At 44.9% G+C, this 15,082-nt stretch overlaps 1 protein-coding gene across 2 annotated transcripts in view; it reads right to left on the bottom strand.

Moving 5' to 3' along the window:
- Positions 1-3,000, bottom strand: part of PACSIN2 (protein kinase C and casein kinase substrate in neurons 2) — a 42,042-nt gene extending 39,042 nt beyond the window's left edge. The window contains exon 1 of one of the 2 annotated variants that reach the window (XM_028484866.1): positions 2,860-3,000. In XM_028484866.1, the coding sequence (XP_028340667.1) occupies positions 2,860-2,919 (60 nt within the window). In that variant the 5' untranslated portion in view covers positions 2,920-3,000. The remainder of the gene's footprint in view (positions 1-2,859) is intronic. The other variant, XM_028484867.2, reaches the window with a different exon arrangement.
- Between the last annotated feature and the right edge of the window lie 12,082 nt (positions 3,001-15,082).

A 15,082-nucleotide genomic window follows, 5' to 3' on the forward strand; every position in this document is an offset into this window, starting at 1 on the left:
GGAGGGGGAGGAGGAGGGGGAGGAGGGCGGCACTGCTGATTCATATGAGATGAAGAGTAATTTCAGGGACAGCATCACAAGATGAGCAGAGCCTGAAGAATCCTTAGGATTCTTCATACAAGAGATGTTCTTGTCTACCGACATCGCAGTTAAGAATTTAACAGGGTGCCTAAGGGTTTACATCGATGACAGGACTTGTTCAAGCTACTTGACTTAATATATGCTGACAATACACACTGGCAACTTTCACCTACTTTTTTCTTTTTTAACCAGCAGGTGAAGACTTCTGTAATAGCACTATATTTAGCTACTTAATTTTTCCACAGCAGCTTCTGGCATCTGGGTAATTATGGCAATGCTGACCAACACACCCCAGAGGAACAGATTATATGTTGTGTGTGTGCTGATGGCCCCCCCCATCCCCCCAGATCAGAGGGACAGAGCTCCCAGCCAGCACCTGTCTTGAGGCCCGACACCACTTTACATGCATTTGTTCCCTTAACTCTCACAATCCTAGGATGTGGGTACTGTTAGTATCCCCATTTTACAGATTGGGAAAATGAGAAAAAGAAAAATTAGTAACTTGCCTAAAGCCACACACACACAGTTAAGTGACAAGGCAGGGAGTCAAACCCAGGCCACTGGCTCCAAAGCCTGTGTCTGAACCTGTCCTGTTGCCTCTCCTGGTCTGTCCCTCACAAGGCCGTTCGTGTGCTCCAGCCTCTCCATACTACCACCTCGCTCAAGGCAGGCGCTGATGGCAATGCCACGACAGTTACCAAACAAAGTTTCCCCACGACTGTAAAGGATTCTGTCTATAGTTTCAGATCAGTGTTGAGAAGAACAGGAACCTGCATTTCTAAAGGCCAGCTTCACAGGAGCTCACCGGAGGTCTCTGTAGCCAGTGCCAGCTCCCCAAGTGCTTCTGCAATGCTGGCGAGGCCACAGCCTCCCCAGAGGACAGCAGGCGGAGCTTGCCTGCCTGTGAACTCAGGACTGCATATGGGACCAGAGGGGCAGTCCTGAATCCCAGCGATGTCCCAGAGGCACCTCCACACTGCAGCTTGGAACTGCCTGTTCTGATCCATTTTTATCTAGTTTTACCACCGACCTTCCCGCACGCTGTGAGAATGCACCTGACTATGCCAGGGAGCTGCTGCTGCTGAGAGGCTGGGATGCACCCGTGACTCCGTTGCTGCCCCATCACTCTTGCTGCCTTCAGTGAAATGTTTCCCAGGCCACATGTGCCTCTCTGGCTACTGAAATTTGAGCTCCAGCCTGGACACCCACAAGCAAGGCTGCTACCAGCCGAGGGGTAGGGACTCAGGCTGTCACATTTCCCACTGGAACTCACAGGGCCTAGCACAGGAGGTGCTCAATAAACACACACTTTTAATAAAACGAAGTATTCAGCTAAAAGTCAATAATGACATTTCCCCCAATACCCAAAGAAGAAAAGTGTTGAGAGAATTTTGAGTCCATCTTTTTAAATCTTGGGCTCCTGTGATCACTTGTCTCTGTTAGACTATAATATCACATGGGGGGCTTCCCTGGTGGCGCAGTGGTTAAGAATCCACCTGCCAATGCAGGCGACACGGGTTCGAGCCCTGGTCCGGGAAGATCTCACATGCCGCAGAGCAACTAAGCCCGTGCGCCACAACTACTGAGCCTGCGCTCTAGAGCCTGCGAGCCACAACTACTGAAGCTTGCGCACCTAGAGCCCATGCTCCGTAACAAGAGAAACCACCACAACGAAAAGCCCGCACACCGAAACGAAGAGTGCCCCCGCTCACCGCAACCAGAGAAAGCCCGCGCGCAGCAGCGAAGACCCAACGCGGCCAAAAATAAATAAAATAAATAGATTTATAATATCAGATGGCATTTGATGTCAGACAAAATTATACACCTAATTAATCTAAGTTCATAGAACTAATGTGTTTTAGTTTACAGCAAACCCCAGGGCCTCACCCTCATCTTTTGCAGCACTTGAGCCTTTTGTGTCAGGAAAGCACCCACATGGCACTGATGTCTCCATTCTTATTTCATCCTGGCAACCTCCCTCGAAGACCAGTATCATTTTCCCTCTTAAAGATGAAAACCCTGAAGCTCAGATTAGTCAAGCAACTTGCCCAAGGTCACACAGACAGCTAGTAATGGCACAGCTGGGATCAGAACCCAGATCTTTCCAACTGCAGAGCCAGTGCTCTTTCCACTAAGCCCACAGCTGCTGGGAAGGTTCCGGGGGTTTTGACATATCAACAAAATTTTATCAAACGTGGACTTTGCTTTAACCAGCAGGCAGGAAGTAAGTGGGGTTCAGGAAAAGTAACCTCCAAAAAAAACCCACACACACCACAAAATAATCTGATTAGGAAAGGAATTCCTCATGGGCACAGACTAACAAGAAGATGCTCCGGCAAGCACAAGGGTAGTCTGTTCAGCCCTCTGGCCACTTGCCTGTACTGTCCAACATGGTGTCACATCATCGCCGTCCATTTTTCCATACAAAACTCAAAAGTAATGCTGCTTCTCAGGCCAAGCCCGGTAATTAGTGTACGTCACGCCAAGTCACATCAAGGCTAAACGTGGAAAGGAAGCTCTGAGAGTGGACAAATTGACAAGACCTTAATTAACACCTCTAACCTCTCTCATTAATCCAACTCTCCTAACAAGGTAAGTTTACCACCTTCACTGAGAGCTAAGCCATACCTGCTGCCACCTAGATCTGACCACAAATGCCTGGCTGGTTTGGGGGTATGTTCATCTCATCCCCCAAAACCTAGCCAAAAAAGAGGGAGGGGGTGTCAGGCACGACTGGCTTGGTCTCTGCATTCATCCAGAAGAAATCATGGGCATTACCTCCCAGAAGCTGTCGCTGGACACTTCGACTCCAACGGAATCATCATAAGTGACAGACATCTCTTCAAAGGGTGAGGGAGCAGCAGGGAATGCTTAAATTCAGAGGTCAGCTTCAGATGCTCAAAATCCGTAGACAAACCTATAAAAGAAAAACATATCATTGTGGTTTTAAATTCCCAAGGTAAAAAAGCAAGCCATCTCCATTTCACAACTTCCATTTCCATTACTGCCTTCAGTACAGAGCAGTTTAAAATGTCTCCTTTTGGTGGGAGAAAGTCAATAAACTCTAAACTTGGCACTGACATACATGTGTGTGTTATATGCATGTGTGTGTGTATTTCACAGTAACAAGTAAACCTTTCAACATCTTAACTGAGGAACTCAAAGAGCTTTCGGCAATCAGTCCGTGTACTTAAATCAACAGATTGATAACCTTAATCGGCCTCATCCCTTGGAGAAGGGGACAGAGAACATGTGAGGAGAACACGCCAAAGCAGAGTCCCTGCATCTCCGGGCTCACTCTGTCCTACCCATCCGACAGGACTAGGACCTGGGGTAAAACGCGAGGAGAAATAACCCACCTTTGACACCTGACTCCACACTCCACAGAGTTTCCACCAGGCTTTGCTTGTGTTGGGCGCTGTCTCCCCCTTTCCATGACTGGCTCATTTCAGCCACTGATGCCCCAATTCAGACCAGTTTATTCTGATACAGTCTGTGTGAGGGTCAGTTAGAAAGAGTAAAGTTCTAAATCCAAGCAAGGGTAACAGGGTGATTATTTCCCTTGCCAGAGGGAAGAAGTTGAAGGACCCCCTGCTATATTCACAAGCACAAATCACGTTGATGGAATGACCCGTCCACAACCAGATGAGATTCCCTGACTTCTTGATGAAAAAGTGATTCCACCCTCCCTTATATATCACCCTGCATTCAGACCACACAGCCAGAGATCTGAAACTTTCCTAACTGCCGCAGTCAGAAGTCCAAAGCCTCAGCTTAGCCACAGGAGGGAGAAGGTAGGGCAGGGTAGGCAGAGTGATCTACATTGTTACACTTACAAGGTACAAGACTTTGCTTTGTTCTAGGTACTTTCCCACATGTTATCCTACTTAATCCTCGTGATTCCCTGTGAGACAGACTAGGAGCAGAGTAAGGAGTACCAGCTGCCTGGGCTCTAATCCCAGACCCATTACTCACTAGCTGGGCAACAGTGGGCAAGGTACCTAAGCTCTCTGTGCCTCAGTGGCCTTATCTGTAAAAGAGAGACAATACTGCAAGGAATTACTGTGAGGGTCAAATGCGGCAGGACATACAGGGGTGAACAGTACGTGGTCTCCAGTAAGTGCTATGCAGTAAACGATAATGTAATTATTATTCGATAGTAATTATTATCACTATCATTACTTTTATCTCTACTTTACAGCTCAGAAAACTGATGCTAAGGGAGGCTAAGTAACTTGTCCATGGTCACCCAAGCAACGAATGGTGGAGACCAGCAGGACACCAACTGTGCCTGTTTGTTAAGGTGATGTTCTATCATACCAAGATGTTTTCTAAAAATGATCTCAATTTTAAATAAATCAGGTATCTTATAACCTAAGATCTAATAGCTAATTAAAAGTTTTAATCTGATGTATTTCACAGCTTCCAAACTTGAACACAGCCCTGTACGGACAATAAATTTGAAGTAAAGAGCAAATTATGGTATCTCGAAGCCAAGTACTCCAAATGCACGAACTCTATAACCAGGCATGGGTGCCACACATGCACTCTTCCACACAGCATGCTGGCAGGATCTCTGCTCCATAATCACAGAGGCAGAGTGTCCTTTTCATCCCTGGGATATAACAAAGGCCGGACAGGCTTCTCTGGCCTGGGCCCTGGTGCTACGTTTCACAGCATTCCCTTCCTGTGGAATCCGATGCTCTTAGCCAGGGCCCTCCTAGAAGCACCCCAGCCCATGACTGCAGCAGCAGAAAGTTTTCTACCCAGAGCAGCTGGTCCCTGCTCCAGGCTCCTCAGGGAATATCTGGGCTTTCGGCTCAGGTGAGTCTCAAAGTGGCCAAATCAAGCCACTGGCTGGGCTGCCTGGCCAGCTCCGGGGAGCAGCTGCAGGGGATAGGTGCAGGGAGATTGGGCGCCTGCTCTGGGCAGAGAAGCAGCATGACACCTGAAAAGCTCATTTTTAGGAATTCATTTTCTGCCTGGGTTCAGCCCTGGTTTAGACACTAACAGAAGATGAGTTCTGCACAAGATTTGTTAAGAGCCTACTAAGTGCCAGGAGCCAAGAAGAGGTTGCCACCAGGCTCAGCACGAAAAGACACAGACTTCTAGGAGCGAGAAACTGAATCACCGGGTACGGATGCCCTGCCCAGTAACAAAACCAAGAAACACCAGACCTGCAGAGGGCACTGGAGATGAGGCATGTGCATACCTGACCAGTGGAAACAAGGAAAGTCCAGCTTTCTTTGCCCAAGTCACACAGTGGCAACTTGGTAATTTTCCCTGTCAGTTCAGGGACCTGTTTCTCACCAAAGCACTGTGCTCAGCGACTGCGACATTCCCAAGATCAAGGCCAAGCTGACCCCACCAGCACCCCGCGTAGCCACAGCCCAATGTGCAATGACTGCAGTCAGCTCACCTGTGTGTGTGTTGTTTAGAGTTGCTTCTAATACAGAACCAGCTCCCCCACACAGATTCTCAGCTCTTGTTCCCCATCTCCCCACTTACACATTCTCCAAGCTTATATATGGATGTCATTAAGTAAATGCCATAATCTAAGTAAAAGAAAATCAGGAAGGCCAATCTCTTTCTGTAAAATTGTGCAAGGCCTTCCATTTATATTAATAAATGACTTTTGGAAGCTCCGTGCCACCACTTCACTTCTGACTTGTAATAATTCAGAATTGATGATACTTTCCTTCTGAAGCCTCAAAGCAGATCTGTTCAGTCTCCTCTAAGAGGTCAGAAGTCAGCAAAGACATTCAAAGTCCTAGAGAGGAAACCGAGGCAAGGCAGAAAAAAACCCAAGTAGACATAGAAAGTAAGAGGAAGAACTGAAGATCTCCTGCCCAAAGAGTCAGTGAGATAATGTAGATGAAAGCCTAGGATGGTGGCAATCAGGAAAGCTCAGCTTCACGAGCTCTACCACTGACGAGCTAGGTGACCGTGGGAAAGCCATTCTGTTCTCTGAGCCCCAGCTTCCTGAGCTGTGCTCTACCAGGTTTGAGCGAGGGTTAGACGAGATGGTGCATGAAGGCCCCAGGATCCCAGGTTGCAGCCCATGGCAGGGCCTCCTTCAGTGGGAGCCTCATCCTGGGCCAACACCCTTGGCTCCAAGTGTCCTCACTCTTCCCTTCAGCTCCACATGACAGTCGTAAGGCAGACAGGAAAAAAAGAGGGGCCTGGGGGACCAGGGTCTGTACCACAGAGGAAAACCCAACTGGTATTGAAGCACCAGTTGACCTGAAAACTCATCTCTGACATTCACAGAGCAGCACCAACTTCTGCGGGGCTTCAGGGCAGGCCGCCGTGGTCGCCCAAGCGGAATTCTCAATCAGCATCTCCCAAGGTCCCCCTTTCCTGCCCTGCAGTAGGGGTCCTGCCCAACCGTCCACCCCTCCCAAAGCACCCTGTACCACCCTCAGTGATCCTGGTCTCTCCTGGCTCTCTCCTCCCTCTCTGATAACCCCCTCTCCTTCTCCCCATCACTGGCACACCCCATGGTCCATTCTTGAGGCTCTTCCTGTACCTCCCAGCAATGTTTCATCCCTTCCTATGACTTCAAATGTCACCAATATGTGGGAAGCAGCGGCACCTCTTCCAAGAGTCAGTCCCTCAATAAAATGAGAATATTTTCCTCACAGGACTGAAGGAGGATTAGAGACAGGGAATCAAAGTCATGTGGCATACATCTGACACCCTAGAAGTGGTAGCCATTGCTCTTAAAATCACCACCCAGCAAACCACCAAAAGGTAGTGAGAAATGCCAGTGACTGGAGCTGGATTTGCTTTTTGTTTTCCCATGATTGTTGCTACTGGGATAAGCACTTGTACGAGGCTTCCCCTACCACCCTGATACTATCACCAGCCCTCCTTCACTCAGCAATGGGGAGGCCAGTCATCACCTAATGCCTGGGAAGACATTCTCATGAGCCAGACACTGCACTAAGTGCCGTGCATGTGCTGGCAATCTGCAAGGGTGCTGGCCTAGGATGAGCTTCCATTGACGGAGGCCCTGCCATGGGCTGTGACCTGGGGTCCTGGGGCCTTCATTTAATCCTAATGACAACCCTCTGAGGGAAGTGTTAGCATCATGCTCCTTGTTAAAGGGATACTGAGTCACAGAAAGGGTAAGGAGCTTGCCCAAGTGGTGGAGTTGAGATCTGAATTAAGGCAGGTTCACACCAGCCATGCTCTTAACCACCGACAGTAACTACCTCAGTGCTGAGCTCAAATCTTCTAGAACATAAAATGTGAAAAACAAAACACTTGCTGCTGTTTCTTTATGAGTTACTACTAAAGTCCAGTCCTCACAGACAGTCTGCTGATCTTATAGCCTTCAGATGCATGTGAGTTGTAACACTGATTTTAATCTGATTTCCCTCGCTAATGTCTTGTATAAATTATATGCATTGCCCTATGTCCTACCTTTTCATTGCTTAATGGTGTCATCTGTTGCATAAATATTCTTAATTATAATATAGTCTAACTTATCAATATTTCTATTATAGTTAGTGCTTTTTATGTCCTGTTTAAGAAGTCTTTTCTTATGCTGTGGTCATAAAGATATTCATTTACCTTTATCATCTTTTAAATGGTTTTGTTTTGGTTGGTTTTTACTTTTCATACCCAGAAATTAATTTTGTATGTGATACGATATACAAGTTTCATTTTTTTCCATATGGATATACAACTGTTCCAGCATGATTTGTTAAAAAGAGCTTCTTTACTTCCGTATTCTGCAGTGCCACCACTGTCCACAGATGTGTGGATCTTTATGTAGGTTCCCTATTCTGTATTTTGTCTGTTCTTGTGACAATACCACCTTGTCTTAATTACCACAATCTTATAAGAATTCTTGGTATCTAGCAGAAGAAGTCCTCCGACTTTATTCTTCAGGAGCAGCTTGGCTATGCTTGGACGTATGTATGTATGTATGTATGTATTTAGCTGCACTGGGTCTTAGTTGCGGCACGGGGGATCTTTTAGTTACAGCATGCAGGATCTTTAGTTGCGGCATGGGGGAATCTTGTAGTTGCGGCATGAGGTCTCTAGTTCCCTGACCAGGGATCGATCCCAGGCCCCCTGCGTTGGGAGCACGGAGTCTTAACCACTGGACCACCAGGGAAGTCCCACAGCCCTCTGCATTTCCATATACACCTTAAAATCTCCTTGTTCAGTTCCAACCAACCAACTAACTCTGCTGGGATTTTGATCAGGATCTCGGTGAATCCTCAGACCACTCTGAGTTAATGGACATCTTTACAATACTGAGTCTCCTAATCCGTGGAATGTATTTCATTTCTTCAGGCCTTCTTTAATTTCTCTCAATGTTGATCTGTACTCTTTTTATAGAGTTCACGCACACCTTTGGTCAGTGTACTACTCAGCATTTAATATGACATTGATGATATAAATAGTATTTAAAAATTTTTTTCACTTTAACTGTTTATTGCTAACATATAAAGCAACTGATTTCTGTATACTTACCATGTATCCACCAACTTTGCACTATTTATTTCCTTTTTTTGTACTTATTCTAATTACCTATAAATTCATTTGAATGACCTATATACACATTCATATCATATTCAAATAATGACAGTTTTATTTCTTCCTTTGCAATTCTTAGGGCTTTTATTTCTTTTCCTTGCTTTTTTGCACAGGAGAGGACTTCCAATAAAATGCAGAGATCCCTTCTGGTCTCAAAGATGAAGTAGTCAACATTTCACCATTAAGTATAATGTTTGCTATAGGATTTTTTTTTTAATATCACTTTTCAGGTTAAGAAAGATTCCTTCTACTACAATTCTACTAAGAGATTTTATCACATATGGATGTTTGTGTAAGATTGGCTTTATTTTTCCTTCAATGTCTGGCAGAATTTGTCAGTGAAATAATGTGGGCCTGGAGTTTTCTTTAAGCAGTTCTAATGACAGACTCTAGTTAAAAAGTAGAAGACTATTCACATATTTTCTATTTCTTTGTGATGATTTTGTAAAGTTGTGGTTTTCTAGAGAATCCAGTTCATTTTTTCAAATATATTAGCAAACAGCTGTTCATATTATCCTCTTATGATCATTTTAAAAACTGAAAGACCTGTAGTAATGTTCCCCTTTTCATTCTTGACATTAGGTTTTTGTGCCTTTTCTATTCATCAGTCTCATCAAAGGTTTATTGATTTTTATTCTTTTTTTTCAAAGAATCAACCTTTTTTTTTTTTTCCCCCGGCCATGCCGGGTGGCTTGGTGGCATCTTAGTTCCCTGATCAGGGATTGAACCCGGGCCCGTGGCAGTGAGAACACCAAGTCGTAACCACTGGACTGCCAGGGAATTCCCCAAAGAATCAACTTTTAGCTTTCTTTCAGCTGTCTATTGAATATTTGTCTTCTTTTTCCTTGATTTTTCCCCTTTATTATTTCCTTTCTTCTACCACCTTTGGGTTCAAGTTGTTCTTTTCCTAACTTCTGGAAATTAAAGCTTAATTCATTAATTTTCAGCCTTTCTTTTCTAATGTATGCATTTAAAGCTATAAATTTCCTTCTAAGCACAGTGTTTTTTTGTTTTGTTTTGATTTTTGTGTTTTTTTGTGTTTTTTGTCTTTGTTTTTGTTTTTACTATTTATTTTTTTATTTAGGCTGTGCCAGGTCTTAGTTGTGGCATGCATGCAGGATCTAGTTCCCCAACCAGGGATCGAACCCAGGCCCCCTGCATTGGGAGCACGGAGTCTTACCCACTGAACCACCAGGGAAGTCCCTAAGCACAGTTTTAGCTATATTCTACAATCTCGTTTATTTTTTCATAAGAGTCCCACAAGGTAGGCATTTTTATTTTCTTTTTTGCAGATGTGAAACTAAAGGTCAAGTAACTTTAAAAACATTTTTTTATTGAAGTACAGTTGATTTACAATGTTGTGCTAATTTCTACTGTACAGCAAAGTAATTCAGTTAGCATACATATACATTCTTTTTAATAATTTTCCATTATGATTTATCACAGGATATTGAATATAGTTCCCTGTGCTATACAGTAGGACCTTGTTGTTTATCCATTCTATATATAACAGTTTGCATGTGCTAATCCCAAACTACTAATCCAACCTTCTCCCATCCCCCCGCCCCCTGGCAACCACAAGCCTGTTCTTTATGTCTGTGAGTCTGTTTCTGTTTCATAGATCGGTTCATTTGTGTCATATTTTATTTCTTTAAATTTATTTTTTTTTAAATTTTATTTATTTATTTTTTATTTATTGGGCTGCATTGGGTCTTAGTTGTGGCATGCGGGATCTTTTGTTGTGACATGCGGGCTCTTCGTTGCAGCCCACGGGCTTCTCTCTAGTTATGGCGCACAGGCTCCGGAGCGCGTGGGCTCTGTAGTTTGCGGCACACGGGCTCTCTAGTTGAGGTGTGCAAGCTCAGTAGTTGTGGCACGCGGGCTTAGTTGCCCGCAGCATGTGGGATCTTAGTTCCCCAATCAGGGATTGAACCTGCATCCCCCGCATTGGAAGGAGGATTCTTTACCGCTGGACCACCAAGGAAGTCCCCCATTTGTGTCATATTTTAGATTCCACATATAAGTGATACCATATGGTATTTGTCTTTCTCTTCCTGATTTACTTCACTTAGTATGATAATCTCTAGGTCCATCCATGTTGCTGCAAATGGCATTATTTCATTCTTTTTTATGACTGAGTAATATTCCATTGAATATATATACCACATCTTCTTTATCCATTCATCTGTCAATGGACATGTAGGTTGTTTCCATGTCTTGGCTATTGTGAATAGTGCTGCTATGAACTAAGGGGTACATGTATCTTTCGTTTTCTTGTTTTTTAAAAATATTTATTTATTTTGGCTGCGCCGGGTCTTAGTTGCGGCATGCAGGATCCTTTGTTGTGGCATATGGGATCTAGTTCCCCGACCAGGGATCGAACCCGGGCCCCCTGTGATTGGGAGCATGGAGTCTTACCCACTGGACCACCAGGGAAGTCCCTGCATGTATCTTTTGAATTATAGTTTTGTCTGGATATATGCCTAGGAGTGGGATTGCCGGATCATATAGTAGTTCTGTTTTTAGTTTTTTTGAGGAATTTCCATACAGTTTTCCATAGTGGCTGCACTAACTTACATTCCCATCAACAGTGTAGGAGGGTTCCCTTTTCTCCACACCCTCTCCAGCATTTGCTATTTGTAGACTTTTTAATGATGGCCATTCTGACTGGTACCTCATTGTAGTTTTGATTTGCATTTCTCTAATAATTAGCGACATTGAGCATCTTTCCATGTGCCTGTTGGCCATCTGTACGCCTTCTTTGGAGAAATGTCTATGTAGATCTTCTGCCGATTTTTCTATTGGGTTGTTTTGTTTTTTGTTGTTGAGTTGTATGAGCTGTTTGTATATTTTGGAAATTAAGCCCTTGCTGGTTGCATCATTTGCAAATATTTTCTCCCAGTCTGTAGGTTGTCTTTTTGTTTTGTTTATGGTTTCCTTTGCTGTACAAAAGCTTGTAAGTGGGTTCCATCTTTTTTTTTTTTTTGCTTTTATTTCTAATGCCTTGGGAGACTTACAGGTCAAGTAACTTGCTCAAAATTATAAATGGTGACAAATGGTGAAATCAAGGTTCAAAACCAGGTTCCGTGCTTCTAAAATTCAAGTTCTTCCTACTATAGTACATTGCATATAATTAGTAGTTTATAGGTATTATGAATAAAATGCTATGAAAATATCAAGAAAGCAAAGTCGGGTCTTTTCCTCCACAGGATGTGGGAAAAGCTAGAGAGGGACTTACAGGCAAATAGGCTCTGCTTAGGTACACAGAAGAAGGGCTTCCTATCTGTAAGCAGGGGAAGAGGGGAGGGGCAAGAGGGGTTGGCAAGATGGGTTAAGAGAGGCCAAGAAAATCTCATCTGTCCCTGGAAATCCTTGATTGGTGATTTTATAAAAGTAACAGAATCAGCTCTCAGCCTTCAGGGCTCACTCAAGAAATGTTCTCCATGATGAACAGTTAGATTCCTTCTTTTATGGCCAGGATTTGACTGGCATCACGATCAACCACTATCCCTGGGTCCACATGACCTCTTGAGTCATACCAGCGATAGCCGAGCTCAGAGACGGTCAGGAGGGGACTGGAAGAAAAGAGCACAGAAAGCATCATGTGGCTTAATGACACACTGGTCTTGTGTCAACTTAAAACTGGAAAGAAGGGAAAACCCGTCATCATCAGCTGCTCTTGGGGAGCCTCATTCGTGCATTCAATAAAGATCTAGATTTCAAGAACTGAACTACTGCTGGGAATACAAACAGCTTGTAGGCTAGACCTCAATTTCTTTTAAGTAAAAATGAAAAACTAAATTAGACTAGAATAATGGGAAAATCAGGAGATACTCAAATGTTAAATTTGTCAAACACAAACAGAATACCCTTTGCCCTTTTAGTACTGTAATTAAAGTGAAATTGGTAGTAAATGCTTGATGACACTCTAAATAAAATCACAGGATATCTGGGCTTCCCTGGTGGCGCAGTGGTTGAGAATCCGCCTGCCGATGCAGGGGACACGGGTTCGTGCCCCGGTCCGGGAGGATCCCAAATGCCGTGGAGCGGCTGGGCCCGTGAGCCATGGCCGCTGAGCCTGCGCGTCCGGAGCCTCTGCTCCACAATGGAAGAGGCCACAACAGTGAGAGGCCCGCGCACCGCAAAAATTAAAAAAATAAAAAATAAAAAAAAATCACAGGATATCTGCTCTACAAATTTATATAAGACAAGAAAAACTGTGATTCTCAATGCTATGGGGTCTTAATGTACCAATCAACTTGCGACGTTTTTTCTTTTAATGTATTTGTAACTTAAAAAAAACAAAAATAACCCATGTTTTCCATAGAGAACTCAGAGAAGAGGGTTTGGGAGAGAAAGGAAGGACAGGAAGCAAGATTACCCATAGCTCCATCACTCAAAGACAACACAATGCATGCTCTTCCCTCAAAGCTTACTTCCAGTCATCACTTAATTCCCTCCTTAAAGTGAGAAGTGGGGTGGGAATAGGGGTGGACATGTGTGAATAGGGGGCCTGGAGCTGTAGACAAGTAAGTCTAAGGTAAGAGGAGAGGGCACAGGGCACAGCCTATACACAAAGAGAAAAATAAGATTTCCGAATAAAGCCCCCGAATGCCCAGCCACACACTGGCGCTCTGTTCTAGTGCGTGCAGGTTCACTTTAGTACGCCCCTCTCCTGCGGGGGAACCAGCTGCAGACCAGGTCGCACCCCAGGAACACGCTCAATCCCACAGTGAAACCAAGGCCACCAAGGAAGGAACTACAAGAGCTGCCTAATGGCACCACTCAGGTGTTCAGTAACTATCTAATGACTGAAAGACGGCCCCAAAGAAGGCTCCCTGGGCTGACGTCAGCCATGTCTGTGTCAAGTAAAGCAAGCCTGCTTCAACCTGGTGTGGTTCTGTTGCTCCACCTGGAGCCCAGGATAGGCATAAACCAACATCTAAGCAGCTTCCACATACCGGGCACATCTTAGCACCAGCTTTAGACATATTATTTTTGTTCCTCAAAAACCCTGCAAAAGTGAATTACTGTGCCCATTTTACAGGAAGGCAACCGAGGTGCAAACCATTCAAACCATTCGCCAAGGGCCCCACAGTTTGCAAATGCGAGGCCGTGACTCAACCCAGCCTGTCTGACTCCATACTGCCCAACCCTAGCAGGACACCTCAACTCCAGCCTGAGTCATTCCCGGCTCTGGGAATCCTGCTTGGCTGGGAGGCTGCTCCCTAGAAAGGGGGCTTGATTCTCAGCGCTGTCTTATTAAGAGCCAAAGACCCTGACCTGTCAGGGACTATTACTCAGAATTTTTTTTTCCACACACAAACATCCTTAACCATAAAAATGAACCTGGTTTGAGTACACTCTGGGCAAAGAAACATGTAAGTTGGGGAACCTGAGGCTTCTGAGGGCAACAAGAGAACCTGCAGACTCTTTGCTTCAAAGGGAGATCAGGTTGGACACATTTCCTAGTTCTGCTTCCTTCATTCTTTCAGGGTCTTAAAAGACATGATATGGCACAAGCCAGTCTCTAATGCCAAATGGTACTGAATGCTCCTAAGATACATTTATCAATGCCAACAACATAAACGTATATTTAAAAATTAATTGGGTGCGTCTCAACAGGAAGGTGAAATTCCTCAGAAGACAGTGTGAGGATGGGTGGAAAACAAGTCTTAGCTTCACCTCTGGGAGCCCAGCCCCTATGCCTGCAGACGGCCCTGTCCGCCTCTGTAAGGCAAGGGCATCACTGGTGCTCCTGCTCTCCCGAGTAGGAAGAGGCTCAGGGGTGGTAACGGATGTGGAAGAACTTTGGGAAAGTGCAAAGTGACAGACAGTTGAGTTAGTACTGCTCTTCCCAAGGACAGGTACTGAGTCTGGCACTTCTGTAGTATATTTCAGACTGTCTAGCACCCAGCAGTTGACTGACTATTTCTCCCTAAAGAAACCGAACTACGGTACTCGACGATAACGCTGAATGAGTTCCGTTACCTCGGAACACACGCTGCACGTGAGGGAGAGCGCTCCTGTCAGACACTCTTCCTGCTCACGGACCCGGTCCTAATTCTATCTTGTGGGCTACACTGCGCACCAAACACGCTGAAACAGGCTTTTACACTCTAACCTGGTGACAGGAAAATATCTGAATCCCAAACAACTGCTCTGAAATGAACTTTTGGGATGAGGTAGTGTGTACTGAGTTATTCTTGATCCCTTCCCATCACAACAGGAGAAACAGACAAGAAAATATGTTCCCCATGTATTTCCTTCAACTCTGTTTCTCTCCCCCAAATCACACTAAAGCAGTCAGTTCAAGAGAGGCGCACACATCTCTCCCTCCCTGCCCCTAAGGGCCCACTAGGCTGACCAGAAGGAACCTGTAACAGCGCAGCAACAGCGCAGCAGGGAGCATGTGCCAGAGGAAAGCACACAGGTCTGGGCTGGGAGG

This window comes from Physeter macrocephalus, unplaced genomic scaffold (genome assembly GCF_002837175.3).
Source record: "Physeter macrocephalus isolate SW-GA unplaced genomic scaffold, ASM283717v5 random_259, whole genome shotgun sequence".
In the NCBI taxonomy this organism is placed as follows: domain Eukaryota; kingdom Metazoa; phylum Chordata; class Mammalia; order Artiodactyla; family Physeteridae; genus Physeter; species Physeter macrocephalus.